At 44.8% G+C, this 26330-nt stretch overlaps 4 protein-coding genes across 14 annotated transcripts in view; 3 read left to right on the top strand and 1 right to left on the bottom strand.

The window, feature by feature from the left end:
- The window catches only part of LOC148644234 (heterogeneous nuclear ribonucleoprotein C), a 67888-nt gene extending 64609 nt beyond the window's left edge, over positions 1 to 3279 (top strand). For 3 of the 4 annotated variants that reach the window (XM_088613489.1, XM_088613487.1, XM_088613488.1), the window contains exon 7: positions 587 to 3279. In XM_088613489.1, the coding sequence (XP_088469615.1) occupies positions 587 to 1108 (522 nt within the window). In that variant the 3' untranslated portion in view covers positions 1109 to 3279. The remainder of the gene's footprint in view (positions 1 to 586) is intronic. The other variant, XM_088613491.1, reaches the window with a different exon arrangement.
- Positions 3280 to 6955: 3676 nt separating this feature from the next.
- Positions 6956 to 12641, top strand: urahb (urate (5-hydroxyiso-) hydrolase b). The gene is made up of 5 exons (XM_088613493.1): positions 6956 to 7732; positions 7951 to 8065; positions 8857 to 8999; positions 10171 to 10306; positions 11971 to 12641. Exons 3-5 carry the CDS (start codon positions 8866 to 8868, stop codon positions 12058 to 12060), a joined length of 360 nt encoding a protein of 119 aa, XP_088469619.1. The 5' UTR covers positions 6956 to 7732; positions 7951 to 8065; positions 8857 to 8865; the 3' UTR covers positions 12061 to 12641.
- Positions 12642 to 13176: 535 nt separating this feature from the next.
- On the top strand, positions 13177 to 18858 carry pdcd5 (programmed cell death 5). Its single transcript, XM_088613492.1, has 6 exons — positions 13177 to 13340; positions 15049 to 15092; positions 16040 to 16101; positions 17687 to 17778; positions 18223 to 18294; positions 18647 to 18858. The coding sequence occupies exons 1-6, from the start codon at positions 13275 to 13277 to the stop codon at positions 18692 to 18694; spliced, it is 384 nt and encodes a 127-aa protein (XP_088469618.1). The 5' UTR covers positions 13177 to 13274; the 3' UTR covers positions 18695 to 18858.
- A 2978-nt stretch (positions 18859 to 21836) lies between these two features.
- The window catches only part of ankrd27 (ankyrin repeat domain 27 (VPS9 domain)), a 46307-nt gene continuing 41813 nt past the window's right edge, over positions 21837 to 26330 (bottom strand). For 7 of the 8 annotated variants that reach the window (XM_088613498.1, XM_088613497.1, XM_088613496.1 and 4 more), the window contains 3 exons: positions 26237 to 26312; positions 24681 to 24750; positions 21837 to 23944 (listed from right to left, as the gene is read on the bottom strand). In XM_088613498.1, the coding sequence (XP_088469624.1) occupies positions 23591 to 23944; positions 24681 to 24750; positions 26237 to 26312 (500 nt within the window). In that variant the 3' untranslated portion in view covers positions 21837 to 23590. Of the gene's footprint in view, positions 23945 to 24680; positions 24751 to 26236; positions 26313 to 26330 lie in introns of those variants that run through there. The other variant, XR_015928623.1, reaches the window with a different exon arrangement.

Genomic DNA, 26330 nt, shown 5'->3' on the forward strand with positions numbered 1-26330 from the left:
CCAGGGTGTAGTCCCACTTGGCAACCTGTGCATCTAGGAAAGCCTCTGAGCTGCTCCAGCCCTCACCAAAGTAAGTGGCCATTGGATCAGTCCTCCATCTGATGCTTTAGCTCTGCTGTTGGCACAGTGTGAAAAGATGCAGACAGTCACATGTTTTGGAGAGTGTGTCTTCATCTTCAAAAGTATGGACAAACCATAGAGCACACTGAGCAGGCCTGTGGGAAGAGTGAACTTACAGTAATCACCCGACCTTAACACAACGGACTTACCGGAGATAGAATACTGCAGTTTAAAAGACACTAGTCACTTACTGATCCATTTGGAAGGACCTTGCTGTAAAGAGTTAGAGGGGTTAGCTACAGTACGTGAAGACCTGGATTGACTTGAGTTCTGAGCTGATGCATAAACAGAGTATGCATGAACTCACTGATGAACTTCGTATTGATTTCGTGTATCTTCATAGGACTGTGAGCATCGGAGCGAGGACAAGAGAATTCTCATTGTAATTGCTGTCCAACAGCACATGCACAGCTGTATGCAGTGGAAATCAGTCTGCGGGCAGGTGTTGACGCGGCTTGTTTTGCAGGTGAGACAGGAGTCCAGCTCCAGTGCAGAGGGAGAGAGCACTATACGTGGGGGTGACCCCTCCCCTCCCTCCCATACCACCAGCCCAGCAGCCCTGCGCCAGAGGACCCGCCCCCCCCCCCAATGTCAGCTCCTCCACTGTGGACAGCCTTGGACCTGCTCACAGTATCGCCTCCGAAACAGCGCCCACAGTCTTTCGGTTTCCTCGCAGTCTCTGCTCTCGGTTTGTGCAGCCTCGCCCGGGGCCAGCAGGTCCCAGCTTCATGAGCACAGCACTCAGGCCAGGTTTCGGAAGGGCAAGATTTTCTTTCTGTCACTGCTCTTTTATTTACAGAGTCTTGGCAGTGCAGTTCTAGAGCTGTGGTCCTCTGTTCCGCTTTCAGCCAGGACCAGGAGAAGCATAAACAAAACTGGTGCAGGAAAATCACGGAGAACAGTAGAAAAAATAAACCTCAAAAATAAGATCGTAGTTATTCTTCAGGACCAGGGTTGTAGGCCCCCTGTTGTGTCAGTCCCCCAATAAAACTGACCTCCTATACAAACTTTGCTTTGCTTCAAAACGCTCTCAGCACCCTGTGCATGGTTCACATATTCTTTCCTATGATAAGAGTATGCAGAAAATCACATTCTATTGATAAATTAGTCAGAAAAACCATTAGCACCTATAAATGAAAAAGCAAAATGACATTTAGCAATACTTGCTTTTTTACCTGCAGACAAAACTTGCCCTTTCCCCAAATCAAGTGTGTAATCTGTCAGCCTGGTCTAAATTAAAAATTCCAATTGTTTTTTTTTTCAAATGACGTTCAGAAATCCGATTGCCTAATGCAGCACTTCGCCCTTTGTGCTCTGATGTAGCTGGAACAATTTAGATGCACCACCAGTGTTTCCCTGTGCTGCTTTTATCAGCTCCATCCACCCACATTAGTGTCGTCAGAGAAGACCTTGACAGTGTGACAACAGCTGTCGACACGTCGCTGTCGTGAAGCTGGTAATCAGATTGCTTCTGAATGCATGCCTGCTGGGATCAACAAAGTTTCCCATTATTTAGTATATAAATACAGCACCTTGTTGCTATGTGCTTTATTGTTCACATTAATTTTGTGGAGCTCAGATATGAAGATACCTTTTGTTAATGACTGGGCTGTTCCAGTAGATTACACTGCAACGTGTATTAAGCACCTGCATTAGCACCATGAAACCCAAACCAGGCTTAGATTTGATGAAAACTCAGGTGACAGCATACATTACATAGAGGTGAGTATGTTTGTCACTGTTCATTTGTTCAGGCTCAATGAATACAAGGTATAGCAATAAGAGCATCAAGGCTGAGAGTCATTCCAGGCTTTTAATGATCTTAATGAGATCCTTTTCAAACAGGGAACTGCGCAATTCTCAGTATGTTATTAAGATTTTATTTGAAGTCTGGGATGTCTGTCAGTGTTACCCAGTAGGACTGTTGTTTTCTTTTCTGAATACTCAAAGCTTCTACTCATTCTGTTCTTCTTAAATATGTATATATTTGACAGATCTCTGAACGTCTTGTAACAGTACTTCATAATAAGAGTTATGATTAAGAACCAGCCTAGCTGCAGGCTTTCCGAACTGGTACTAGTTCCTCTTAGAACAAGAACCAGCTGTGCTCATGTTCAGAATGGTAATTTCCTGTAGATATCTGGCATCAGGCAGGTGTATTGGGCTGCTTTTCACATGCTGACAAGCATATATTCCACTCACGTTTGATTTCAGCCTGATACCTGATGGCATCAGGGCTGTGCTACAGCATCTTGAGTCGTGACCAGAGAGACCACTCTCTCCTGGAAAATACACTTGAGGACTCCTGTGAGCAGTTGTTCCTGCTAGCCATTCTGTGAAACAGGCTGCTGTACCACAAAGTGATGCTTGCTCAAGAGGATGCAGACAGTGGGTGCAATGGCTTTTAACATGTTGTTGTCAGCTGCCTCCTAAAGATGTAAAATGAAACCCCACCTTTCCTAAAACAAAAGAGAGACTGCCCTGCCACAGCAGATCCAGTATATATTGTACATGCAGAAGTATCAGTGAGAGGGCTGTTCAGAGTCTGGTGCATTGCACTTGTAGACTAAATAAGAGTCTACAAGATCTTGGAGAGACGAGTTTGAAGTACATCTGATGATGTGTGGTCACACCAGACGGGCTGTCTGTCCAATGGTGGGAGGCCTTTCTGCAGTACATGCACATACTGTATGCCTCTAGAATGAAGATGTACAGTCACACTACTGCAGGATCTGCCCATTCCTTTCTTGAAAAACCTGACAGGACATCAATTCAACTTAATATCTGAATGGATCCTTCATGCATTCAGATAAAGAGTTCAGTACACACCCATCTCTGCCAGAGCGACCAATATAATAGTCTGTGATATCTTAATAATTAATTCACCTCCATGTATAAGAGTTTCTGGATTGACTGTACTGGCTGGGCTAAAGTGTAATATTGTGTAATATTGTAAACTTTCTTGTACTTTGTCAACGCGATCTGATTTTATCTTGCATTTGTTTTGGGTTTTTTTTATTTGGAAAATTTTTGTTATACTTTGATTCCAGTGCTGTTGTTAGATTTCTCTCTTTTGGTTTTCTTATGTCATAAAATGGTGGAGTGAAAACAGAAGTGCTTAGTTAACAGTAGTAAAGTTATTTTCTTATTGATTATAAAGGTCTTGGAGTGCGTTACTTTGATAGCTTCAAGAAAAATGTCATCTTTTGCACTCTCTGTCTTTCGACATCTTGCACTTGGGTAATGAGCATCTATATTTTGTGTAAAACAAAGGAGAAACAAAACTAAGATACCAGTCATAAAATTACACACAAAATCCTTCACTGACTCCACAACATGCCTTGCAGAATCTGGGGACTACTTTGGACACTTGAACTGAACTCAGTAATGATTTCTTTACTCTTGATTTTGATGTTGGATAGCACAGTGGTATAGTGATTATCATTGACGCCTCGTAGCGCTGGGACCCTGGACTCAATTCTTGGGGTGCTGTCTACGTGGAGTTTGCATGTTCGCCCCATCCTGTTTGCATGCTCTGGTTTCATTTCACAGTCTAAACATATACTGGTAGGTTAATTGGCCCTGGTGTGAGTGTCTGTGTCTATGTGTGCCCTGTGATGGACTCCTGTCCCATTCAAGGTGTACCCCTCCTTGCACACATTGCTTGCCAGCTTAGGCCCTGGGGTCCCCTGTGCCCCTGAATTGGAAAGTGGTTAAAAAATGGCTGGATGAATACCAATCACCCTAAATTAGTTTACTGTTAATAAAAGGCACACTAAATTAAATTTAAAGAAAATTACAAAGCCAAGGCAACAAAGAAGATACAGATGGTAAAACAATTACAAAAAAGCTTAGTTGGATATTAGACTAGGTGTGAAAGCTGCCAATGTGGTTGAGTCTGTGATTTCTTTTGGGGGTGGTGTTGCAGAGATTTAGGGCACAGCAACAAGAGCCGATGAAGTGCAAACAACAGAGGGAAACCCCTCGTAAACAACAATGGGTTTTGTGAAAGAGTGAAGTAAACATTGCGCTGTCTGTTTTCTAACTGCTTTCACCAAATACAAGCCAGAGCCGATCCCAGCAAGCAGGAGTCACAAGGTGGGGTACCCCCTGGACAGGACCACTAGTCCACTGCAGGACACACGCAGACACACACTCAACCAGGGCCGGTTTTACCAGAAGCCAATAAACCTACCAGTTTGTCTTTGGACTGTGGAGCTCCCAGATGAAACCCATGTGAACCCATACAGGAAACGTACCATGTAGAGCCTTGAGCTGTAGCAGCAGCATTTTAAAATTAACCTGAAACTTAGCAGGAAGCCAGTGCCAAGACTCCAGGACAGGGGTGATGTGGTCACTTCTACTTGATCTAGTCAGGATTCTCGCGGCTGCTGAATTCTAAACATACCGTCAGGTGTAAAGTGCGGATTTACAGACTCCTGCAGTTGTTAAAATAATACAGATTCATTATGTAGTTTTTCTGCAACAAGCTCAGCCAGCATAAGGCATAGCCTGACAGTCCCACAACTTCACAATATTCTGCACAGGGAGTTCAAAGGTATTCAGGGATCACAGATCATCCCCTGAAAATTCTTAATTTTGCATCAAAATCCAAGCTGTCGGTTCCCATCATTTTAGGCTCTCAAATATGGTAGAATATGGGGGATTCTTAAAGGGTGTCCCAGTACAGCTCTGTCTAAAGCAGGACCCCTCACTTCCTGTGGGGGTGGTCTCAAGTTTGCTTGTTTTCCTTCCAACGTGAGTAGTCAGTTAAACAATTAACCTAGTTATTTTCTGAGGCAGATATACAGTGCACAGGGTGTTACCCAGGAAATGTTACTGATGTTTATTCAAAAGACTCATTATATTAAGGTATGGTTATTGCTAAAACAACTCATGTTACAAGTATTACATGTTTGCAGGTGATTCAATAATCAGATCCATTGTCCAGGTTGAGTTCAGGAGAGGTCAGGTTGGAACAAAAGCCAGATTACATAGGCCTTCCAGGTACAGGGTCCGACAGCCCTGCTCTACAGCTTGTTTCCGAGCTCTCTAAACTGTGACCGTAGCCACACTGCTTCTGAGCCAGGCCACTCTTGGTCTTTGTCAGGAGTGAAGGGAGGCCGAGTCTGGGGAGTGCACTCTCTGTTACTCCCAGACCTCTGTCCTGGCCCTGACCAGCTGACCCTCATCTGAGCCCCCTACCCACACTAGAGACAACCTACAAAACTGCAAGATCTCTGCGCCTTTACACTGCAGATCTCGTCCTGCTTAAGGCATTAAATGACACGTTAGGAATTCCATGTTTAGAGCAACGGTATGGGACCTGGAGCAGGAACAAACACATGACGGGTGGTCAGTCACCCCTGGGGTAGCGTTGGAACCCACCTGTCCTTACTTAGATGAGGGTGCAGGACTAATGACCTTGCTGTCAGCATCACAGATCAAGGCTCCCGGAGGACAGACCCCAAGCAGATTAACTGGGCTTCTTCCACCTTGCCCTTTACAGTCCCTTGACATGCTGGTCTATGGTACAGCCATATTTAACAAATTAACAATTGATCCAAATGAGAAAACAATTACTCCAATTAAGCAATTAAGAGCTCAAGGGAAAGGAAGAATAGAAGACTACAGAGAGGGTGGACTTCTGGGGCAGAAAACGCGGACCAGTGAGGCTGCAGACTGAGGAGGGCCGATGTGTCTTGGGGTTTCATTCCAACTCGCCTTTTAATGACCATCGTTGGCTTGACTGCACACATTTAAACATCCCCCACCACGGGTTCTTCCGGGGTAAAGAGATGGGACAACCAGCAGAAACAGCCGCTTCCCGGGATGAGGACTGGACAGCCCTGGTTCAGAGAGACACAGGAGCAGGGCTCTGTTGAGGAGACACACCACACCGTTGGAGCACTCTGCGTTCAGTCGCAGGGTGACCAGAAGATCTTCTGAGCAAAATGCATCACGAAAGAGAAGAAAAGAAACAAGTTTTGGGTGTCACACCTGAAGAAGGCCCCACAGCCGAAACGTTGTGTTTCTTTTCTTCTCTTTTCGGCAGGGAATAAACCTTGCTTTGTTCCTTTGCAGCCTGTGCATGCTGACGCAGCTCCCTGCTTGAACTAAAACGCATCACTGTTGAGATGCACAGAGTTGTACTTGTAGTGATGGCAAATTTTTTCCATGACGATAGAATGGCCGTGCTCTGCTGGCCAGACATGGGGCAAAGAGTATTTTATCAGTCACTTTCATGTGCCTGTGCTTTTCAGACCCACACTCCAGATCAGACACGTTCATTAAACGAGATCCTGTACTGCTTTATTAAATCAAGTAGCACTAGTTATTATTAGCTGTTAAGTGTTTTGCATGCGTGTAATCACAAATTAGACTAGAAGCGGTTTTACGCTTGAACAGAGGCTGACGGAAATGAAGTTATGAAAACGCAGCAGGGAGCCCTGTCGATCAGCGAACGGAGCCCGAAAGCCTCTGTCACACACAACCCAAACACACCCAGCTCCAAATAAGGTGACCTAGCTCTCCCAGTGCTGGTGTTACGAATAAGCTAAAGCCCTTAGTTTCACATGCTCAATGTCAACAGTGATATAACTTCATGTCTTAAAACAGAGGTACTGCAAATGAAAAATATGCCTTGGGACAGCAGTAGACGTTTCTCTTTTCTGTGTGTCCCTGCTATTGTCCGACATGGCCACTGGGTGGCGGTAAAGCCTTTGCTGTGAAGCGAGAGGCCGTGTCTGCCAGAGGTGCCTTTGACTCACACTAACAGGTATGGATACATTTTGGTGCTCGACTACGTGGATTGCAGATGGACGGATCATACTGACGAGATCAGCTTTGTACAACTGACTCGTATTTCCTGTCGTTAGGCTGTTCTTGTAAACCCAGTCGTACTTCTTGTATGGTAATACATGCCTCTAGTCTGTCTGAGTTGTGTACATATTCTCAGACCGGCGATGTCTTTTAAGTAGATTACGTAGTAGACTAAAGTTTTGTGATTTAAAGTTTAAATTGGCTCCCTCACCCTGCAATAGTTAACTCATGTAAAAAATGACATCGGACATAGGCGTATACCGTGCACAGTATTTTATTTCGTTTCATACAAATGTTATACACATAAATGCAACTCTAGTGACAGACTATGGCTGCAGCTACTTTCTTGCCGCACTGTGTGTGACACGGCGACCGGCGATTACGAGTCAAGCACACACAACCTCACGAAGCGAAAATCAATACCCGGCATCAGAGTGGTGTTCTGGACAGGGGGGAGAGACACAGCGGCTGTTGACCTTTCACAGTGTACCCGCCCGGGCGCAGGTCCGGCTTGGAGAGAAATTCCGGGAAAAATGTGCTCGATACTGAACCGGCCGCGCTGGGCAGGCGCTCAGACATACTTCACGGACACGCCTTGAAGCAGGTTTTAAAACTGAACCACGATGCAAATATTGTCGGTTCGAAAAAACACCGCGGGTGTCAGTTTCTAGGGAGTGCGGGGCATTTGTGGTTAACAACGCCTCTCCAAAAACAACGGAGCCCGAAGAGCTGCTGGTCGAGACTCTGTCATCATAATAGTCCACTTTTAAAAGATCTGCACAGAAAACAGGTGATTTTCCTTGATAAAAGATCCAGAAATCTTCCATTCATAACAATGTGTTTTTAAAAACGATGAGTGATCTTATTGAGCTGCTCAACACGTATTTGTCCCTGTTGGCTTTGTATTCTCTGCGCGTGTGCCGCGGGCACAGTTTCAGGTCGTACAGGTCTCGTTTATAGCGAATGTCTCTGTGACAAAGGAAAGAAAGTTGTTAAAAATCGCAACAGGGGGCACCGCCGCAGACTGGAGGCGTCATTCAGGGCGGGGTACGCCGAGGCCGAGGCGCACAGGGGGGCGACGCGTCTGCGCCACCTTGGGGATCACCTGCAGACGGAAGCACAGGTAAGACAAGCGCCTCCCTGGCGTTTTAAAACTGTGGAGGCGGGGACCAGCGCTCATGGTAGTGGTTTCCGGTGTTGGAACTGGAACGCATTTGGCAAACCCACTTAAAATGATTGTATTATTTGCTTTGGTGCTAGCAGTTAATTAAGACCAATTAACCTTTTCCTACGTCGAAGCTTTTATCAGAAAAGCTGATATCTTCGGAAATTTCGAAGAAAAAAACAGCTCTATTTTTAGCTTCATATAAAGCATAGTATATTTTCCATTCCTAAAACTTTAGCTTTTTCTTATTTTACATAGTCTTTGTTTTTTTTTCTTCTAGAAAATACACGTTCTTTATTCTACAAATAAATGTTTACCCACTTGAAGAAGATCGGCTAACATATTCGTGTTACAAAGATTTGCACGTTACCTTTTACCCCAAAACAACATGTAATATTGGTGTTTGTGTTAGGCGCCTGTTTAGCTTGGTGCTGTATTGTATACTGTAGCTTACATTAGAATCAAAATGTTATTAAAATCACCTGTATCAATATGGTATAAGATAGATGCATTAGAACATGGATCTTTACTTATAATACGTATCTGTGGATGAAATTCAACGCAATGGCTATTGTTAATCATAAAACATGATACGACTACACTACCAGCAGAGGAATAGTGACATGATATACAGGACATGGCTGGTTCCTCTCGGTCCTGTCCGTGTCCGAGTGGGCCACCCTGGCTGTTCGCAGCGCAGACCCGCTGACACCGGGCCCCTGTGGTTCCCTAACCCCCCCCCTCGACAGCTCGTGGGGATGGACAGGCCTCCGGGGAGCCCTCTGACCACACACGTGCTGGACACAGCCCGAGGAGTTCCTGCTGCCCGCCTGCCCCTCGGCCTGTACAGACTGGACTCCGGAGCGGCAGGGTGGACCCTGGTGACCTCGGGGTAAGACTTGCCCCCGGGCGTGCCCACTGTACCTCCTTGACTGCCCCTGACGGGAAATGTGCTTTGCAGGCAGGCCAAGACAAACACGGTACAGAATGCACTTGACGCAGCATGAATCCGTTAACAAGGGCTGCGCAGTGGTGCTTCCCAGCGCTGAGACCCTGGGCTCATTTTCAGACCTGGGGATCTGTCTGTGTGGAGTTTGCATGTTCTCCCCGTGTTTGTGTGCGTTTCCTCCAGGTGCTCCGGTTTTCCTCCCACCGTCCAAAGGCATGTTTGACTTCAGTTTTTAAGAAATTTATTTTTAGTGTCGCGAATAAATACAGATTAAACACAGAAACTGTACAATATTATATGTACCTAAAACAATATAAATATATATTGTATGCACACATTAAGAGAATAATACAAAAACAATATTTTGCTCAGGTCAGGAGAAAAATCAATCATTTTCTGAATCATATAAATAAATACAAGATTACTGTTGTTTTATAAACAAATAATTTTTTTCTTACATCAATTCTCTATAAGTATAACAGTTTTGAAATGTGACCTTTTGGTCTCCATTTTTCACAGATCTTCCTCCTGCCAAAGTCTCCCCAGATCTCTCACATAATTAATTTCTTAATCACATATGGGTGGGTTAATTGCCTTCTGGGAAAATTGGCCCTGGTGTGTGTGTTTGTGTGCCCTGTGGTGGACTAGATTCAAGTCCAAGGTGTACCCTGCTTTGTGCCTGTTGCTGCTGTGATGGGCTTTAATACACAAAGCTTTAAATAATCCTGATAGATCAAAAGACAGAAAAAAAGTTTGTTGTCAGCGAGTGAAATAGATACCTATAGATACATACATGACTAAATTAAAATATAAAAACCAGTTACTTGTTAAAGCTGATAAAATGGATAAAAGTGATTATCTTGGATGCTCCTGAGCTGTGCAGAACTGCTTCCGCAGTGGGAAATGGGACTTTTCACTGTAACCAGGAATCCTGTGGCTCCCAAATCCTGCTACATGTTTAATTGTTTTAGTGGTTTTCTGATGCGCGATTCACAGCTCAAAACCTCCACCAGGTGTGGATGTTGAGTGGCCTAAGGTTCAGAATACAAGGCCAGTGTCTTAAGAAACTGAAGAACTCCTGGGTGAAAGTGACCTGACGTGCTTGTTGTTTCAGAGCCACCAATGACGATGGACGATGTCCAGGCCTGATAACGAGGCATGCTTTCCTGTCTGGGATGTACAAGATGCGTTTTGAAACCGGGCAGTACTGGGCAGGTCTAGGAGAGACTGGTTTTTATCCATATGTGGAGGTAAGTCATGTTAGAAAATTCCCTCCTGGAATCTGGCATCACTACTGGAAATTAGACTCTCATTGAGAAACGCACAACTGACATAATGAAATGTTATGTTTCTTGTCAAGGTTTTCCTGAAGTTACAGAGATACAGAGCAGCCCTCTCATGTGAATTTCATTAATGTCATCTGTCTGACCCAAAGAGTCGCTTGGAAACAGTTAAGAAATTCCCATTTTCTAGTCCATGCATGTTAGGGAATCAGTTAATTCAGATTAGGTTATTAGATGCTGTTCATGGAGGTGAACTAATTTTAATCCACACCACCTGTTCAGTGAGCTAGATTTCTATTTTATATACTGGAGGAAGTTCAGTTTTAATCTTGCAGAACACGTTTTCTAATCAAAAAACCTTTAGTGAAAAATTGGTTGCATTAAAATGTAAAATGGAAGGTTTTTTACAAGGCACAATTATGCATTAAGTGCTTCTCAATCTTTGGATGGAAATGGAATTCACAAAATGAACCAAAGTCCACTGTGTGGTGATTTTTCATCACTGTAGTCCAAGTCGAGATACCTTTTGATGCGGACCAAATGAATTTCTTGACATTAGACAGGCAGTGCTCACGATTAGAAGCCCTTTATTCCAAGATGTTTCGACAGCCACTTCTGATTTATGTAGCTCCTTTGTGTCAGTCCACTGCATTTGCAGGGAATAAATGATCACAGCCAATTCATCATTGCTAATGGTGGAGGTGTGAATTAAGTGGTAAAGCAGAACTAATAGGAATAAAAGAAGAAGAAGTCGTTACTCCCCCTCAAAAGAATCAGGCAGATTTGCTTTGCTCATTTTTTTCAGTGTTGTAGTAATTTAATCCTCATCCTCACAAGAGTGTGTGTGTGGGCATGTTTGTGAGCACGTGATGAATAGACAAGTACAAGGCACAAGGCCAGACCACTACATGCAGCTGAGAGACAGCTCTTGATGCGACAGTGTATCTTTGGGCTGTGGGAAGAGACTGTCAGATTACTGACGTACTGGTAGGTCAGTTGGCTTCTTTGAATGGTGTGTCTGTGTGTCTGCCCGGCAGTGGACTGGTGTCCTGTCCAGGGTGTGTGTGTCTGTGTGTCTACCCGGCAGTGGACTGGTGTCCTGTCCAGGGTGTGTGTGTCTGTGAGTCTACCCGGCAGTGGACTGGTGTCCTGTCCAGGGTGTGTGTGTCTGTGTGTCTGAATGGCAGTGGACTGGTGTCCTGTCCAGGGTGTGTATGTCTGTGTGTCTGCCCGGCAGTGGACTGGTGTCCTGTCCAGGGTGTATGTGTCTGTGTGTCTGAATGGCAGTGGACTGGTGTCCTGTCCAGGGTGTGTGTGTCTGTGTGTCTGAATGGCAGTGGACTGGTGTCCTGTCCAGGGTGTGTGTGTCTGTGTGTCTGAATGGCAGTGGACTGGTGTCCTGTCCAGGGTGTGCGCTGCCTTTGCACCCAATGCTTTTTGAGCTGGATAAGCGGTTATTGAAAGTGAAGGTGAATGATATAGGTTGCAGCACAAAACTGTTTAAAAAACAGGTAATTAGCAATGGAAAGATGAATCGCCCACTTATTACTTATTACAGGCCGCACTCTTTGAGAGGGAGCTAGAGTCTGATTTAAATTTCCTCAGGTTGCGCTGTTTTTTTTTCACTGCAGGTTGTGTTCAGTATCACAGACCCGTCTCAGAAGTACCACGTGCCCCTGCTCCTCAGCCCATTCTCATATAGCACCTACCGCGGGAGCTGACGGGACCACCCCTCTCTCCACCCCTGCAAAGAACAGGAAATCTGTGAAGAAAGAACTTTTTCCTTTTATTGTCACTTGACATGACTGTAGTCCGGCTTAATACTTTCTGTGAATCATATTAAACAATGAGAAAATGTACAGTGTCTGTCGAAAGTATTCACCCCCTTGGACTTGTTCCACATTTTATTGTGTTACAATGTATAATCCCAATGTATTTAATTGGGATTGTTTGCCATCGATAGTGTTTTGTGTCGATCATTGGCAAACAATCCCAGTTAAATACGTTATGATTCTATAGTGTAACAGAATAAAATGTGATAAGGTCCAGGAGGTGAATATTTTTTACTTTAGCCACTTTCGCTCTGCTTCTTTGGAATTTTGCTGCATTTGGCCACAGATCAGGTTGCAGTAGCACTGTTTTTCTGACACTGTACTGTTTATTTGACACTTAAGCTTAAAAGATGTTTTTAGGAAATATAGTAACGTGTGTCTCATGGAGAGCAAGCTGGGGTATGCGAAAAGACAAATTCTTAATACAAGAAATTGTATATGGCCAATAAAGTGATCTCTTAAAACATGTATTTCATGTTTCTATAATATATCCATGAGCTTTTTGCTCTCCCCAGTTCTGGCTATGAGAAAGCCCAGCTGTGTTTCTCCAAATATATTTTATTTGGTTTGTGGTTACCTTTACCACGCAACATTTAAACGGTATTATTCCGTGTACAAGCTACAGATTGTAAGAACTATCTTACGTGGTTCCGACTACCACGACATGTTTATTCAGAAGATGAAAATGTGTTTTCTTATACTGTGTGAGTGACGTAACTCGTAATAAATCAATACAAAAAAAAAACTCTTGGTCTTGTTGCTTTGAAACAATTAAAATGTGTCCTCCTTACAGATCTCGCATGAAAAACAGAGGTTACAAGATTGTAAAAAGAAGGCGTAGTCTTTAGAGCATGTTAGCGCAGTCGTTGAATTTATTTCTGTAAATACAGCATTTGTTGCTGCCTGGAAAGAGTCTACTCTCCCTCGAGCGACATCAGAGTAGAACGATGTTGGTAATATGCGATTGCTTTGGTCTGGCTGTGCGCCATCGATAGTTCTGAATTAGATGTAGTGCGCCTGGAGTGGGCCTCCCCTGCAGTGCTCTCCGGCATCGCACATAGCCGTACAAGTTTTGGGGTGTTGGTAGTGGTGGGACAGGCACTATGGCAGACGAGGAATTGGAAGCTATCAGGCAGCAAAGGATGGCTGAACTGCAAGCCAGACAAGGGGTAAGACGAAAATGAGAGGCGTGTAAACGTCTCCTTATGCGGGGAGGGGCAGCTCATTCATACCCATCACAGGCGTGCTTATCGCGCAGGCCTAAGCAGAATGAGCACCGGGTTGAGTATTCCGTGCAAAATAATAATAAAAAAAAACTATCCGTTTTCAATGCGGCTGCACTGCATCAAGCCACGGGCTGAACAGATAGACTGTAATCCCAATGCCGTAACTGCCCCGAAGAAACAGGTTTATCTGCAGAAAAGGGATACAGAGCCGCAACAAAGAATATCGTAGTGTCAGGCTTTTAGATGTTGGAAACGTCATGGTTAGAAAGCACCATCGCTTTTATTTTTCCCCCCATCTATTTTATTGTGTGTCATTTTCGAAAAAGAAATGAATACATTTAGAAAAAAATGTTTGAAAAGAAGTTTGGTCAGTTGAGTAGCAAGTGGGCGTGTGCTCGGAATCGCCACACGCTGCGCTTAGGTCTGTGGAGGAGCCGGAGCCCCTGACCAGTTTTAGATGCCTACGGTAAAAAGCACTGGGACAGTGAAGTGAAATTTGTCATTTTATCCGTGCAAAGAAGTCTGTATTTCACATATAGGCTAGTAAGGTTAGTAACAGCAGAAGTGTAGAATTTCAGCTACTGTGCTTGAACAGGCAGTGTGCGCTGAGCCGTGTTCTGAGCATACGCGTTGGGACAGATGGCTGACATATCAAGAAGCAAACGAGATGTGATTCTGGCTTCCCTGGTGTGTTCAGTCAGCGAACTGCCCCCTGTCAGGTCCTGTGCCCAGTGGAAATGGTAAGAGCAGGTCAGAGCACAGCTAGGCTTCCTCAGTGGGCTTTGGACAGTGGTGTTCCCCTGCTGTTCATCACCAGAGATCCTCAACACATGAGTGGAGTTGGGTCTGCAGGGGAGGAGCGTGGAAGCTGGGTATCTGTCTGACCTCGTCCAGGGCTCGAGTTATTGGACTTCTGTGGACTTCACAGAACCTTGCTGGTTTCCCCTTTTGAAGGGCACTTGGGAATAAAATTGCCAGCGGTCCTCCATTGTAGATTCCCATGCTGTGTAGAAGGGAAGGATTATGGAAGAATGTCCAAAGGCTAGGCTTCGGGCAGCAGTCTTTATCAGTGAGGATCTGCCTGCCAGTATTTTAATGAGAATTAAATGAGTTTATATGATAGGAGCTTTTCTGATCCCCAGAGTTTCATCTGTTACTCTTCAGTATGATGCAGCGGCCAACCACAACTGAGCTCCGAAGATGCTGAATATTGTTTTGATGCATCACCCACTCATTACCAGGTGTATTAAAATAGATTGTCAGTAAGCTTGTTGCCAGATTGCCTTGTATTGCAAGAGCTCATATTGCTGTGTAGCAGGTGGTTTGTGCGTCTGAAAGTGTGGCAGTATTAGAGTAAAGGACTCCAGCTCATTTAAAATGACTTTTCTAATGCTAATTGTACCTTTCTTTGGTGGGCACTTACCCACATTGTGGGCATTGTATTGGAGCCACTTGAGTGGAGCAGCTAGCTTGACAACTGCTGTGTCCCCCCTACCAAAGGATTTGAACCTGCAGCCTTAACCACAACTTCACTGCTTGTACATGTTGGCTGATCTTGGCTGTGTAAGGTGCTGTATGGTCTTGCACAGGTGGCACTATCTTTTCTTTGAGTGAACTGTGTTAAGCCAAGAATCCCTTCTTTGTTCCCCAGGATTCATCCGGCAATCAGCAGAACCAGCAGGAAGCTAAGCAGAGGTAAAAAAAAGCTTCTCACCCCACCGTACAGAACCTGGTTTTGCACAAATAAATACATGTTCCGTTGGCATGAGCTTGTTTCATTGATTCTCTCTAGTACTTTGCATCTCAAGCTCCTGGTACAGGGAAGTGATGGGGATTCAGTGTGGCTAGCGATCGGTGTTGAAAATGCCAGAACTGTGTCTATTCTATTTGTTTCCGAGCCAGAGTAAGCACCATGAACCTTCCATCTTCCCTTCATACGGAGCAGAGTAAGGTGGGAAATTGGAAAAGTGCTGATGGCATTCTTAACTATCCTAAAAAAGTAGAGTAAGCAGGGTTGTTCAGTTGTTAAACAGGGAAGGCAATTATAATGGTATAGATGGTATAGAATCCCTGTTTTTTTTTTCCATAGTGCTTATTTTTAAATTCAGGAAGAGGAAAATAAGCATGATTACATTTTTAGACTACTTAGAATGATGGAACCTTTGTCAACTCAAGTAATTTAAAGAACCTCTTGGGCTTGTATACTGTCTTTTCGGTATCCTGTTTATTCTTTTCTTTTTATTTCTGTCATGAAACAGTGGTCAGTGTTCTGGTCAGGTTTCTGGTACTGCCTTATCCATCCGTTAGCATGAGTGGCCCGCATGAGATTTTATATGATGTAACTTTTTTCAGAACAGTCCCAACTGTCTTGGTCAGACACTTTAAAACCTTTCAGAAGTTTTTACAACAGTTCATTGGAAAAACTGAGCTCTGGGTCGGAGTGCTGGTTCGTTCTTTTGGGTTTTATTTCAGACTGCATTTGTTTGCACTGGCTGTTAATTTTTTAAAAAGGACATTATGTTTAAAGCAATTACTTTCAGGTCCACAGAGCATTTTCTAATTTGCCTTCAAGGAACGATGTATGATATAGTGTTTAGTGTAGAATAAGTGTACTCTTTCATTGATTCATTTTTTCCCCACAGAGAGGCTGACATGAGAAACTCCATTCTTGCTCAAGTATTGGATCAGTCTGCCCGGGCCAGATGTAAGTAGAAATGTGAGATTTTTTGCAACCATATTTTTTCATCTTTTTTGACACTGGAAATGTTATGGCTGGCAGAAAATAAATTGGGAAATAAAATCTGTTCATAAGGTCATGCTGAGTCATCTGAGGAGCTGAGCTGAAGTATGGATAAATTTGAAAATGCAGCAGTTTAAAAGTGGTGACTGATTGATGCCTTTCAGGAATGTTAGAGATTATCAGTCGGCACTGATACCTGCTTCTGAACTATAGGGCAGAGAAAATGTGCTGTACTGGCTTTTCTTCATCATGCTCCTTTCTTCTATTGTAAACTAACACAGTAGGGCTCTCAGATGTCTCAACTGGTAAAACCTTTCAGAAGGAAGGTGCTGGTGTACGTTTGAGCACTGATCCAGGTGTCACTGGTTCGAGACTTAAACATGTCACTAGCCAACTGTGACCGTGTGGGATTAGTGACCCAAATTTGGTTTTGAACTTTAGGGTTAATTTTACATGAAAATGTAATGTTTGATTTAAGATATTCATTTTCATTGCCGGTGCTTTGTTCTGATGAAAAATGTCCCTGCACACTTTTTATTTTTTAACCTTTTCTTGTCCTGTAATGCCAGATTTCATTGGCTTTGTTTTTGGATATTTGCCTTTTCCTAGAAATTACTACAGTGTCTTGAAATAAAATCTTGCATTCAAGAAAATAATAGTGGAAATACTGAAAGACATTAAATCATTTTAGAGTAACTGTCACGGAGGGTTTACAGGGCCTTATTATCTGAAAACTATTAATTTGTTGGGACCAGGTGGGGTTTTTCCCATCATCATTGAAAATTGAAATCAGGTTATTCATAGGCCATTTACTAAGATTCACCAACGATTGCAGCTATACTTACAGATCAGAGAATTGCAGATGTAAAACCAATTCATAAAAATGTAGACAGTACTGACCAAACTGATTTGAGCTGTAGAAAACTGTAGAACGATTATTCTTCTATTACTAGCGAGGTGCTGAATTACAAGAAAGATTCCAAAGAGTTTGAAGAGATTGCCAGAATAGAAAGTCCTTCAACTTACCTGACTTCCTAGAACAAGCAGTATGGATAGTTAATGAGATCATTTGAAATTTCAAGAAATCTCTGATGAGATCTCTAGAGAAACCTGATTGGTCAAATTTAAAGCTATAGGATTCTAAAGTAATTTGTGATTGGAGATGATGGCTTAATGTCTGACTGGACAGATATAAGCAGTGGTGTGCACGGATCCTTTTTATGCCTGTTGTTCTTTTATATATTTATATCAGTGATTTAGTCTCTTGTATAGTCGGCAAGCTAGTTATATCTGCAGATGCTATGGGAATAGAGGAGTGGCCTGGGAAGGAAGTGACAGCAAGACCCAAGAGCGTAGATTGGGAATGGGCTCCACACAGTAGGAGCGACGTAGGAACTTACACGGTCTGTATGCATGGCTCAGTGCCGTAGAGGCTGCACATGAAAGGCATCGGGGTGTTTAATGTGAAGAGCCTTCTTGGTTCTTGTCAAGGCTGTGGAGTCAAGCCATAAAAAAAGACAACTGAACAGTCTGGGCTCTGTTCCTGCAGTGAGTAACCTGGCCCTGGTCAAGCCGGAGAAAGCCAAGGCTGTGGAGAATTACCTCATTCAGATGGCTCGGTTCGGACAGCTCGGGGGAAAGGTAAGAGGGGATGACAATCTCCACAACTTCAAAACCACTCACACTGCTGGACCTGCGATGATCTAGCGCACCTGTTGAAATAGCCGTTCCCCCTCGTTGTGGTCATGGAAGCTCTCAAGTGACGTCCGGGAAGGGTACAGGGTGCACACTGTACAGGGCACACAGGCACAGAAACACACACACTCACACCAGGGCCAGATATCCCAGAAGCCTGCCAGCATGTCGTGGGACTGAGGGAGGAAACCCACACGAACCTGGGGAGAACATACAAACTCCACACAGACCGCTCTCCAGGTTTGGAGTTGAACGCAGGGCCAGGTGCCACTGTGCAGCTTCTTGTATGCTGTACAAGTGTCAGTCCCATTTTACAGGGGGCTGAGTTTCCACACTAACCCTTTCCCCGTGGTTGGTGGCTGTTGTGACTTTTTGCATGTGTGTTGTCAGATTTCAGAGACAGGATTGATTGAGATCCTGGAGAAGGTCAGTCAGCAGACAGAGAAGAAGACCACTGTCAAGGTAAGGACTGAAGGACTGCTGGCCTTTATGTGCTCATGTGGGAAATTCTCGCTTCTGGTACAGTAGCAGTGATTAGGTTTGCAGCCATTTGTACATGGTCTTGAATGACCTGCAATCTGACGGTCTAGGTCAGGGGTGGTCAGCCTTTGAATGTCTGGTCTGTGCCATTGCAGGACGTCGAGCCTTCCAATTCATTGTTTTCTAAGCTGATCCTTAATTGCATAATCAGCTGTTCGTGGTCAGGAGTGGGATCCTGATGTATGTGCAGTTTGATCGTGGTGAATGCAAGACTTGGCCTTGACCTCCGCAGAGAGCACTGCTTTGTGTTGATGGGCTTCCTCCTCGTTTTCAGTTCAACAGGAGGAGGGTGATGGACTCGGACGAGGAGGATGACGAGTGAAGAGTGGCACTGAGGCCAGGAGACACACGGTTAGCTGACACACCTCTCTGGCTGCAGGCTGAGGCAGGTTCCCTGCTAACACAGCACATACTGGAAGAGGGCACTCTGCTCTGTTGAGTGGGATTTGGAAACTTGTTCCCAATTAAACTTTTTTTTGCTTTCTTCACAGTGGTTGAATGATTTGCTGTGAATTAAATGCAGGATCTATTTGTTCTGCAGAAATTTTATAGACACTGTAAAGAGTCAATACTACTATTTATTTGAGTGAGTATACAGTCACAAAAGGCCCTTATTCATCTTTTCTCCAAAGCTGTTCATTTGATTTTATATTCTTTATTAAATAAGTTGTACCTGCAATATATCAATGGACATAATAAAATGCCTTAAAGTTTTGAGAGCTGGCAACCTGACCTACCAATCCAAAATGCAATGACCATATCTCTCTCAAACTGTGCCAATGTGTTATTTTCTGCTATCCATTTATGAGGTTCATCAGCTGCTAGGCCATTTAAAATAAACGTATTGCAGAAAGAATTTATGGCAACACATTACTTTTTACAGCTTAAGGAAGCAATAAAATTAAATTGTAATCCTGGTACTTGTTTAATGTTCTAATTCATTGGATAATGAGTTATCTGAAGTGGAAGCAGTTTCCTTTCCCTTTTACCAAGACTTGTGGGCTTGGCTCATGGGCACCTCTAATGTGCCCCCGTGTGAGAGAGTGCAGCAGTGGACATGGGGCCTGTCCAGGCTGCGGTCCTGACCTGTGTGACAGGGCTCTCGATTGCTGCAGACCCTTTTTCTTTTTGGAAATGAACTGATGTCCTTTTTTTAGAATTAAGCACCAACAAATTAATTTTAAAACAGTACAAGAGCATTCATTTTCTAACTGCTTCTTCCGGTTCAGAGGTTGTTGGGGAGCGGGCAAGCAGTGGGTGACTGGCCAGTCCATCACTGGGCACCCACGAGGGCCAGTTTTCCCAGAAGCAAGTTGCCCACCAGTAAACCTCACAAATGGGAAGAATTTACAAACAGCACCCCAGGTCTGGAATTGAACCCAGGGCCATTACATTTTATTGCACAGCCGTGACGCAGGTAAATGTATTATGCTCAATGTGTAATTCACATTGGTCTCCAACAGGATCGGCTACGAATTCTCTCGGTACAGATTCAGATTGCCCTCATGGTAACATTGAGATGCTCCTGAACGTTATACTTCAACCGCCCCATCAACTGGTTAGCAATAGAGAACAGTTAATGTATTCTTCTGTGCCACAATATTGAAATTAATTATATGAAGTATTATAGAAAGCTGTGCAGTGGTTTACATTGCTGCCTTGTAGCACTGGCGACCTGGGTTCAATTCCAGACCTGGGGTGCTGTCTGTGTGGAGTTCGTATGTTCTCCCCCCAGTCACATGGGTGTCCTCTTGAGGCCTGTTTCCTCCTACAGTCCAAGGACACACTGGTATTGACTTCTGGGACAATTGGCCCTGGTGGGTGTGCTCTGCAATGGACTGGCGTCCTGCCCCGGGTCTACCCTGCCTTAGGCCAGTTTGTTGCTAGGATAGGCTCTGGCTCCCCTGCCACCGAATTGAATAAAATGGTTAGAAAATGGAATAATATATGTTCTATATAGTTCTTTACAATTACGATACTATACATATCTGTGCCCGTGATGTTCATCAGGGTGGTCTGCAGAAAAGGGCGCTTCACTCATACAGAGCACTTCTTGCCCCTGATGGCAAGTCCTGCAGAGCTCCTGGTCCCAGAGGCCATTGCGATGAAGGCAATGGCCGGTTCACAAGCTTGGCTTTACCTGATGGTGGGTCCTTTCACCTGTAGTGCTTATGCAAAACCATCACCTTGAGTGCATTGCAGAGAGTCATGCATATTCTGTTAATCTAAATACCCTCAAAACCAGTTACTCCACATCCAGCCTTTTAGACAGATCTTAAAACATACATGCATAGTGTGTTCAATTTCTTTCTGCGTTCAGCACATCTAGATAAGAGACCTGTATAATTACAGTAAGTTTGTTACTTTAGGGTGTGAGGTTGTTCTTGATCTTGGGGGGAGAGGATGAAAGGTTAATTAAGGGTCCTGCTCCTAATGTGCTTCCCAATGCAGAGGACTGTTTAACTCGTGGTTAACTCGGTCCTTCAGCTCTGCTACAGCTCTGGGGCTGACCCATTCCAAGTCTACGGACATAGGTTAATGAGCCTGGCCCGCTGAACAAGTATTGCACACAGGGCAAATTATTTGAGGGCAGCTTGTGTATATCAGTCACACCTCTCTGCATTCCCTGACATTTCCCGTTAATTACAACGCACTGCCCTTTTCAATGTTAGAAAAATAACCACCTCATCCAACTGACCATCCACTACTATTTCACAGAATGGAGCTGTAATCGTGCATTGAATTAACAATGAGTAATTAGCAGGCTGTAGAGGTGTTGTAACAGATGCCAGTTAATTGCTTATAGAGCAATATATTTAAATAACAAATGCTTTGATAGATGATGGAATTGTAGCCACTTTCTTTCCAGTTTTGATCTTCTGCTTGCCTGTCACAGTCCTTACTTGGGCCCCAGTAAAGAGACAAAGGCACAGTGCGTCTGTTAGGTAAGTGCTGTAGGACACAGAGCAGACGTGTCAAGCACAGCTCCTGGATAGCCAAGTGTCTGCTGGCGGTTGGTTACACCTGACCTCTCGGCTACATAGTGGCTCTAATTAACTGCTTTAACTGTAATACTTTAAACTGTTTTGCAGGTTACTGTGACCCTGGGGGGGGTCACTTTCAGAGTGAAGCGAATGTATCGATTTTTCAACAGTAAAAGACCACAAGGAACCTCTCATAGTTGTCTAGGAAGTAAGAAGATAATTAGGGTTAACTGATTCATTGACAAATCAGGTGGGAAATGAACAGGAAGACACCAGGCCCTCTGGAAGTCTGGCCCTGGTATAGCAGCTGTGCACTAACAACCTTGATGGCTCATTGATGTGGAGGATTACCATACAGGCAGTGTGGACTCAGGTGATCCAGCACCACACCAGAGAGCAGATAATGGCCTTTCCAGTCAGGTTCACCTTTTTTACTCATTTACATGGCATTAATGTGCACACAGCATTTACCAATCAATCTTTTCAAAAGTTAAACACATTTAATCGATTTCTATCGGGACAAGAAGGAAGCACAGCACAAAGAATGTGCAAGAAAGCACTTGCCGTTTCCCGGCTGACGAGACTAACACTCACAGCCTTCTGCAGGTCAAAGGGGTAAAGACCATCTATGAGACTGATGATAATCAGTCATAATGTGAAAGCCAACCTGTGAACCACTAAAATGCTTGTGAGTTCAGTTCAAGTATGAAGAAACTGGAATGTACAGTATCTGATTACAGTTACACTCCTTCATCACTTTATTGTGTGTTACATTTTGGCACAAATTAAATAAGGCACGTTCACCACGTTAGGAAATTAGGTTTGCAAAAGCAAAACACAGCAACAACAAAAGTACACTGTAGAAAAATAACTCCATCCTGATTTAGATTTGGAAAGGATACCTTCAGTTACACCACAAGAACATGGTGATCAAAACTATATTCGTGAACCACCTTGTAATAAAACTGCTCGTGTGAAATCAAAACTATAGCTCCTTCCTTTTTTAACAACAGCTGAAATGAACAAAACCACCCAGGTCTTTCTTGTGCTGCCCTTGTTAAAAATGAGGTCCGCTGAAGAAGTGGTAGTCGTGATAAAATTCTACATCACACACTGTGAAACCTAATTTTAGAACAATCCATCTCTGCACACAAACGTGGTGGTAAAACTTTGAAAGAGGGCTTTGCTGCGCAGGTCTTGAGCGGCGAGATGAACAGAAAAGGGGTCGTTCAGAGAAGGTGTGCTGCTCTAATGTCCTGTCTGCACCACTCCTAGCCCGAGCCAGCTGGGGAACTGGACAGGGCTGCCTGTCTGGTGTGTGAGCTGGATCTGGACACGGGTCGAGCTGGACAGGAAGAAACGGATCTTGGTTTACGAGCGTCACACCCCCATCTCCCCAGGGTGCGCCAACACAAGGCCAGTTACTCGCAGCACCCGCCTGGCTTGCAATTCCTTTGGCGTCACATAAACACCGAAAGAAAGCGTCACCTCGCCCTATTATTGCATCTTCTCCAAAACCTTAAAAAATACCCAACAATTCGTGAAACACGGAACCACAAAATTAGAATGACAGCTGTTCTGAACTATTAGACATTCAAGGAAACAAAATAGTTTACAAAAATAGTAAAATAATAATTTGCATTACACAGTAACCAAGATGATCAGATTTGTTACATCATTCCTTGTTGTCCGGTCTTTTCAGAGCCCATAGGTACTGCAAACCCTCATCAAAACCCACCTCGTCTACAATTCCAAAGCTGATGTTGGAGGGACCAGTAATTACTCCTGTCAGTCCATCAGGACTCTAGACTCTGGCCTTTGTATCTGAAAAGGATCAGTGCACCTAAGCTACCACAGACATCAGGCCCCTAGGTGCTCCTACAGTGTGGAAAATAATTCTAAACAGCAACCAAACAGGTTTGAGTCTGTCAGATGTGCACTTCCCTTTATATGGAGGATCGAGAGGATCAAATTAGATGATTTCTCTTTTAAAAGAAGTCAGTAAAACAGCTATTGCCACAACTTGGCTAAAGTGTGTCGGCGTCTCCCCAAGAGGTCTTTTGCGGGTCCCTCTCTTTTTGCAAACAGTCCTGAAAAACTCAGCAGCCGGACTCTTCAGGTGAACTCGCACTCGCTGCCCTCGCCGCCCTCGCCGCAGGGCTGGAGCCCTGGAGACCTCCCACCGGCAGTGGCCAGCGAGCGAATCGCAGCCTCTCGGCCCGCGCGGGGCAGGTTTACAGTGCTTTTGAGGACAGCTCCTCCATTTCTCGGGGCTCAGCTCTAGCCGGCTGACTCCCGGGCCTGGCGCTGGGCTGTGGGGGGGCTCCCTGCCCGCCCTCCGCTGCGGCGGCGCCGTTCACCTCAAAGGCCGAGTCGCAGAGGTCAGCGTGCGGGCCGGGCCGCGGTCGCTCTGCGCTGCGGTCGTGGTCCAGGTCGACCGTGTGTCGCCGACCCAGGCTCTTGGCGCGAGTGCCGTCCGGCGCTGTCGGGGAACGGTCCGCCTGGTCAGGGGGGGGCGTCAGGGAGCCACTCGGGCAAAGGGTCTCCGCACGCTTCAGCCGGCCTCTCTCGGCCCTCTGGACCGGCACCTGCAAGGCAGGGCAGCCTGCTGAGCGCGCGCACACAGCCGAGTCCGCCGGGCCGTTCGCACGGCGCTCACAGCACCAGCACACATATCCGCTCCGAAATATACACTGCACGTTTTATACAATATACATACATATCTAATCTAAAGTTCATCTAAAGAGAACTTGCACTACCGCCTTTGTTCAATTAAAAACATTTACGGTCAAAAACCGCTTTGCTTTGATTTTGCTGGAGACAGGTGACACAGTGGTGAGCATTACTTCCCCGAAACACTGGGCCCCGTGTTTAGTTCTTGGGTGCTGTCTGTCTGGAGACTGTGTTCTCTCCCCGTGCTCACTGGGATTCCTACCGGCGCTCCGGTTTCCTCCCACAGTCCAAAAACACACTGGTATGTTAAGAGGCTTCTGGGAAACCTGGCCCTGGTGTGAGTGTTTGTGTCTGTCTGTGCTCTGCAATGGACTGGCGTCCCGTCCACGGTGTACCCTGCCTCGAGCCCGCTGCTTGTCTGGATAAGCTCCTGCTCCCCCACGACACTGTACTGGTTAAAGCGGTAAGAGAACGGATGATTGTACAGATTTAAAAACCCCGTCAAGTTCCCCCAGGTGTAATTCTGGACTACGCCAATTGGGAAGTGTTGAATGTGGATTTTAAAAGGACTGAAAGGAAAGTGCGCGGGCACCAGACAGCAGAACAATTTCCGCGCTCCAGCTCTGTTCAGCAGAAGTTTACCCACAGTACCTGACACTGGCTGGAGTCAAACGATGGCACACTCGTGTCCCGAGGCACGGACTTCCGCCACTGCAGGTGTCTGAAACAAAATACCTCATCAGCGACTTGTCATCCCATCGTGAAAAGGCATGATGACCCCCAGGGGTGGATGGAGTGGGTCCCCAGCTACACGTGAAGCACCTCAAGATGAAAGGAGGACCCCAGTGCCTGTAATTATCTCTGAAGACTCCAATTTCCTCCTCAGTAAAGCCATGAAGAGCTGTGGCACGGAGGTCACCAGGACCAGGACTGGACAGTTCGCTGTTCACACTCAGCTTGCTGCTCCAGCCCAGAGCCTGGAGACACTCCAGCTCTCAGCTGCTTAAACAGCCTAGAGACAGAAACTACCATCTTCTTCTTCTTCTTCTGTTTAATGTCTGAAAGGTGTGGAATCAGAAATCAGGGGTGCCTCTTCAATTGTAAAATTGAAGTCTACAATAATCCATGTCCCAGTTCAGCAAATAATTAAAATCCTTAAATAAGCAAATCTCTTTCATACATGGTTCATTACGGAAACAAAGGTGTAAACCCATTCTGTGTTTGTTCCGAGATTGTTTTATAACCAAGGATCATTACATTCATTATCAACAGCCTCGTCTAAAATCACTTAAGTGAATTCCTGTATTTATTCAATCAAACATTTAGAGATAGAGGCATCCTACGCTGTGCTGTAGGGTTCCTGACAAGACACAGACAAGACCGTACTGCTGGAGGTCATCATCTAAAACAGTGCTCTCCTGTCACTGATGCACAGCTCATATTAAGGTTCAATGAGCATTTTTCAGGACATGCTTTACAGGGATTAATCGGAGTCTGAATTGTTCCAAAGTTAAATCTTGAAACCAATCATGAAATTGAAAGCCGTTCTAAAATAATCCAATAACAAGAGTACTTCTGGTGTTCAACGTGCCTTTAAATGTACATCCTCTGGGTACGCAGACAAGTGAAAAAATGATGCTTTTTTTTTTGAGAGTGTGTTTTTATATGAACCTGGTCTGTCTTCGTCCTGACCTTCACAGGAATACATTAAATCCTGCATCAAAAGAACTTGACTGGTGTGTCGCAGTGCTGTGTTGTCTGTCAGCACCACAGGGGGGCACTCAAGAGCCTCACAGAACCTTCAGTATGGGGAGAAAATGTATTGTGACTGTGCGGATGTAATGGACGGATGTAAACAGATTATTGAACCCTTTAAAACTTTTAAATCCAAGCCATTTGAGAAAAGGAAACAAAAAGCAGCCCTAGAGAAACTCTTGAGCTCTGACGTAATGTTGTGTATGTTGGTGCTATCACGTTTCCATTCTCTCTAGATTTGTATCCTCTGCAGGTGAGTTCTTTTTAACAACAGGACCAAGCTTGAGAAAAAAAATCCTTCCCTTAAAAACGATAAAAATATAATTTTTGCTAGATGAGGATTTTTACTTCTCATATCCCTCTCCAGCCAGGTACTTTCCCATAACTGCTACATCTACCCACCCAGTGCCTGTGCCCACACCGCCCCTCCCTGCCCCCCCACTCACAAGTACCTGTGCAGCGACTGAACCACTTCCAGCTCTCCGCGATGGGGCTCGTCCAGGGCTCTGAGCTGCTTCACTAACGATGCTGCTGCGACACAAGAGA

Source organism: Lepisosteus platostomus, chromosome 20 (genome assembly GCF_059453375.1).
Source record: "Lepisosteus platostomus isolate fLepPlt1 chromosome 20, fLepPlt1.hap1, whole genome shotgun sequence".
NCBI classification, from domain to species: domain Eukaryota; kingdom Metazoa; phylum Chordata; class Actinopteri; order Semionotiformes; family Lepisosteidae; genus Lepisosteus; species Lepisosteus platostomus.

Bases quoted from the DNA above. Each gene is read 5' to 3' on its own strand.
- pdcd5 (XM_088613492.1), top strand. From the start codon at position 13,275: ATGGCAGACGAGGAATTGGAAGCTATCAGGCAGCAAAGGATGGCTGAA. The intron at 15,093-16,039 runs GTAAAAAAAAGC...TTTTCCCCACAG, and splicing joins CAGCAGGAAGCTAAGCAGAG to AGAGGCTGACATGAGAAACT. The intron at 18,295-18,646 runs GTAAGGACTGAA...CCTCGTTTTCAG, and splicing joins AGAAGAAGACCACTGTCAAG to TTCAACAGGAGGAGGGTGAT.
- urahb (XM_088613493.1), top strand. From the start codon at position 8,866: ATGGACAGGCCTCCGGGGAGCCCTCTGACCACACACGTGCTGGACACA. The intron at 9,000-10,170 runs GTAAGACTTGCC...TTGTTGTTTCAG, and splicing joins TGGACCCTGGTGACCTCGGG to AGCCACCAATGACGATGGAC. The intron at 10,307-11,970 runs GTAAGTCATGTT...TTTTCACTGCAG, and splicing joins GTTTTTATCCATATGTGGAG to GTTGTGTTCAGTATCACAGA.